The following is a 4,618-nucleotide window of genomic DNA, read 5'->3' as shown; positions in this document are numbered from 1 at the left end:
TGAAATAGTATTAATTAACCTTTCAATGGACAAATACTTAATTCAATGGACAAATATTTAATTACACATTATAGACTTTCACAAATACTTAGGAGCTCATTTTCAGTAATGCTGTTCTCGGAGCCATTCTGGAAATATTGCATATTTATGTTAAACCATGTTTACATAAATATTGTACCCACCTTGCGAAAAGGAAAAAACCCCCAATAAGAGTAGGAAAGCTTTCCCATATGATTCAGAAATTATATGGATTCATATAATTTATATTGATAGTGGCAAGTCTGAAAATGACCCTTGAGTTAAACACTTCTTCCAAGGGGGAAAAAAATGAGCAGCAGATAAATTTGATGAGGATCATAACCTGTTCATGGATAATTTATTACAGAGCGAAAGCTTTTCATATGAACTGCACACAACAAATTATTTAACTATCTGGGCTCTATGTGGTCAATTTCAGATTCTAGAGTTCTGTGTTCATCTCAGCACTGCAGAATATTAGCAAACTATCCACCATTGTATGTGTGCTTTGTTTAAAAGTTTTTAAGTGTGTTTGTAGGAGGAGGAAATGGCCAACTCAGAGTGACGTTTACTCGCGAACTGTCAAATAAACTGAGCTTAGCTGTAATTCCTTCTGTCTGCTTTCCCTTACAGGAATATCCTGAAGTCTTGCTTTATATCAGTAGTTGCCAAGGGCCACAGGTATCTGTGGACAGTTTATGTAGACTAGCATCTGGATCACTAGTGAGCTTCTAAGTCCACCTGGAGCTTAATTTTGAAAAAAGAAAAAATCTATTCTCCCTTCTGACTTCACCTATCCACCTTCTTCTTTCCCTCATCTTCATTTAGATTTATGCCTTGAGGAAGGACTTGTCCCTTTACTACTGTGTAAAGCTTTTACATTATTTACAAATAAATAATAACAATAATCTGCCTTGAATGCCTACTAGCAGAAAGATGAAATGTCAATAAAATAAAATCTCATCCATTCTCTTATATCTAATTCATGTCAATATACTTTTTCTCTGGAGTTGTATGTATTTTGTGTGGGGCTAGAGACAGAATTTTGGCTTTCCTATCTCACTAGAATCCATGCTATAAAACCAAGTGAATATTCAAGGTCCGAATATAGTACTGTTTAGGATAATGCCCTTTCTAGTTAAGGGCATCTGATTTTTTCCTTTCAAAAAGGTAGTAGAAATGTTTTTCTTAGCTGAAATACATCTACGCTTACATGGTTGTTATTACAATCCATAACATGTCTGTCTGAAGGTACTCCCTTTTTATAACATGAATTCAAATTTCAAACAACATGTTTCAAGTTGTGGGAGGGTTGGCCTAAAACTGTCCCTCACAGAGGTCCAACAATGACTGAGGGTACCCCTAAATATAGACATTTTCACATAATGCTGCAGCACAGTGCTTTTAATGTTTACTCAGAAGTACATCCATTGTTTTTAATGTGGCTTATTCAAATAAGTGCCCTGAACATATTTCTGAAAAAAAAATATATCACAGACATCCCATCCCATGTCACACATACAATTTAATGAGTCTTGAAGGAAAAGTGTTTAATTTATTCCTGAAGTGACGATACAGACCAAATCGTGATAATGGGCTCCTGGGTCCCCTGGTACCCCAAACTTGGGCTTTGCATAGGATTTGCACCTGCTTTGTCTTGTTTGCCTAAAAAACAGATTTCACAGAGTTCACATCACCACGAGGAACCTGTGACTAGGAGAACTGCAGATGCCTCTTTATGCACATTGATTTGGCAGCAGCCAGCGGAGGCCCCAGCTTCACTCTTAAGCTCCCTGATCAGAAATGCTCCCTAAAAACCAAGCTGTCACCACTTCTGTCGCTAGGATGCAAATGGCAAGTCCCGCATGCGAGCACGCGAGCGTTTCCCCGTCCCCAAACACCCCGCCTCCATTTCTACCCTCACAACATTCCCACGTGAGCGTGGCTCATAGACATGGTGCAGCGTGTCCTATGAGAAAACACCCCCCGAATCCCGGACTCGACTGAACTTCTGCGGACGCACCAGCGCTGTTGCAAAGTACCGGTCTCGTCCCTGCATTGGTCTTTTTGCAAACGAACCGGCCGTAGCCTCCCAGCTGCAGTTGGGACAAGCGGAGGCGTCTTCCCCCCTCCCCCCACCCCAACCTCAACTGTGCAGAGAAACAGAGAGGGAGACTCTTGACCAGCACGCGGTCTCGTGTGTGTGTGTTTTTTTTGGCGGAGGGGGGGGGGGCAGATAGTTTGCCCGTCAAGCCTTGACGGACAAACTCATCCTCGTCGCCTCACCTCGCCAAGCCCCTCCTCCGCTGTCCCTTCGCCATCCTTCCCCTTCTTCCCCCCCCCCCCCCTCCTGCCGGCAGCATCCGCCTCACGTCCCCCCCCCCGCCACCGCTTCCCCAATCCCAGCCGGTCAGTCTGAAGAAAGCGCTGCTCGGAGAGTGACAGCGGCGGCAGCAGCATTTGCACGGGGAAAGGCACCAAAGAGAGAAGGCGAGAGGGGCGAGCGTGCCTCCTCCCCTACCTCCTCCTCCTCCCTTTCCCCCCTCCTTCTTTCCTTTCCTTCTTTCTCCTCATTCTCTCCTCACTCAGTTCTCTCCCCCCCCCCTCTGCATAGGCACCCCAAACCCCTTTCATTTTCTCCCTCTGCTCCTCTCCCCTGTCTTTTCCCCCTTCCCCTGGAATCGCGCTCGCCTGCCCGCCCGCCCGCCGGCTCTCCTCTCCCCCCTTCGTTGTCATCTCCCATCAGCTCCTCTCCATGAACCGGGCACAGTGACTTGTCGGCCTCTTTCTCGACTGTCGTTTCTCCCGCCCTCGCTGGCTTTCTCCCTCTCCCCCCCATCACCGGTGGCCCCGCACCTACTTACCTCGCCCACCCCTTTCACACTCTCCGCGCACCTGAAACCAGAGCCGCCGCCGTAGCAGCAGCAGCAGCAGCAGCCGGCGACAGCATGTCCCGAAGGAAACAGAGCAAACCCAGGCAGATTAAACGTAAGTTTTTGTTTTCCCCCTTAAGAGAGGCGGGAAGGGAGAGGTGGGCCGGAAGGTCGCGCTTTGCAAGAGGGGCTTTGCAGGGCTTGGTTTTGGAAACAGACACAAAAAGGACCAGGAGGGAGAGGACCCAGGCTCTGTGGGGGGAAGCCGTCCTAGTATGTTTTTTAAGTAAGAGAAAGGGGGAGCCACCTAACGGTGCGGGTTTTTTTTTTAAGTTGGCAACTAACTTTAATGCGGGGAGAGTTGAGGGGAAGCAGCGGTCGGGAGGATTTGCTCTGGCAACTTTGGAGACGAGGGCAGACCTCTCCAGGCGGGGGGAACAGAACTTGGCCCGGAGCGCGGCGCCTCCGCAGCAGCCCCGCGTGCCGCCGAGCTCCTGCCAAGTTCCTGCCCCTTCCCCCAGTTCCCCACGAAGGGGCTATCTGTGGGAGTGCTCCCCACCCCCCGCCGGGTGCTGGCAGACTAAAATAAAGACCGACAAAATGCAGAAATCAACCGAGAGCGCCTGCTCTTGCAAACGACGCGCCTTTTGCGCAAACTCTTGCAAGAGAACCGACCGCTTCGAAACGTTCCGGTGCAAAAGAGGCGCATTCTTGGACCTTTAGGAATTCGGCACTTCGCTCGGGAGATCAGTGCGAGTCCTCTTAGGAGAAAGGAGGTGGAGGTTTTCGGGAGGTGAGCAGATGGGGAGTAATGCTCTTGGTGATCACTTTCGCCAGCCTGGGACCAGATCTGGCTTGTTCGCTGGTGCTGTCGACTTCATAAACTTTTCGCAGCTCTTGAGATCCCACCCCCCCCGTTAAAAGACAGTTAATCGGCACTTGAAGTACCATAGGAAGAGATTTTTTTTGGGGGGGGGGGGTTGTTTTGTAAATCAGTGTCCAAATAGACTTGAATAGGCTACACTCTGTCCCCCAAACGCCTTTCCAACGCACTGTCATGTGATTTGCCCAGACTCTTTAAATAACAACTCTCCCCCCACCCTTTTAGTTTCCAAGATCCACAATGCAATGGGAGTGTCTGTCCTATATATTCATTCATTGCACTCAGAGTGTTAATTAATTAATTAACTAACTAACTGATTGATTTGGCAAAGAGGATAATAGTTTTCAGGTTTAAAATGACCCCTAAGAGTCTGGGTTTTAGTTGAGGAAAGAATCAGGTCCTCCCTAGAAATAAGTTTTTGACACTCACTTTTTGGTAAATACAACTTGTATGACAAAGTTGACCACATTATTCTAGCATTTCTGTTATACAAATTGTACAGTGCAAAATGTACAATAAGTGATTGTACAGATTGCCTTTAAATATGTTTTGGTTTTATCTTATTTGGAAATTATATATGTGTGGCTTTAGATGCCTGATGTTATTGTGAAAAACTAGGAACATTTTAGTCTCTTAAGAGATATAAAAGTGGTTCCTTTTATCAAATATAGCTAAGAAAATTATTAACTGGAGGGGAGTTTTCTACTCATTGTGCGAATTGTGACTTCTTGATAAATAATTAACAATAATTGATTGCATGGTACAGAGACTATCACATTCTATTTTTTTCATACTTTGCTATCTCCTAATTTAACCAATAAATGTTCTTATGCCCACCTTATAA

The 4,618-nt window shown here is 46.1% G+C and overlaps 1 protein-coding gene across 2 annotated transcripts in view; it reads left to right on the top strand.

The window, feature by feature from the left end:
• Window positions 1-2,638: 2,638 nt before the first annotated feature.
• ZFPM2 (zinc finger protein, FOG family member 2) overlaps window positions 2,639-4,618 on the top strand; it is a 381,732-nt gene continuing 379,752 nt past the window's right edge. For both annotated transcript variants that reach the window (XM_048507431.1, XM_048507430.1), the window contains exon 1: window positions 2,639-3,006. In XM_048507431.1, the coding sequence (XP_048363388.1) occupies window positions 2,967-3,006 (40 nt within the window). In that variant the 5' untranslated portion in view covers window positions 2,639-2,966. The remainder of the gene's footprint in view (window positions 3,007-4,618) is intronic.

The sequence above is a fragment of the Sphaerodactylus townsendi genome, linkage group LG09 (assembly GCF_021028975.2).
Source record: "Sphaerodactylus townsendi isolate TG3544 linkage group LG09, MPM_Stown_v2.3, whole genome shotgun sequence".
NCBI classification, from domain to species: Eukaryota; Metazoa; Chordata; class Lepidosauria; order Squamata; family Sphaerodactylidae; genus Sphaerodactylus; species Sphaerodactylus townsendi.
This window is presented reverse-complemented; position numbering and strand designations above follow the sequence as displayed.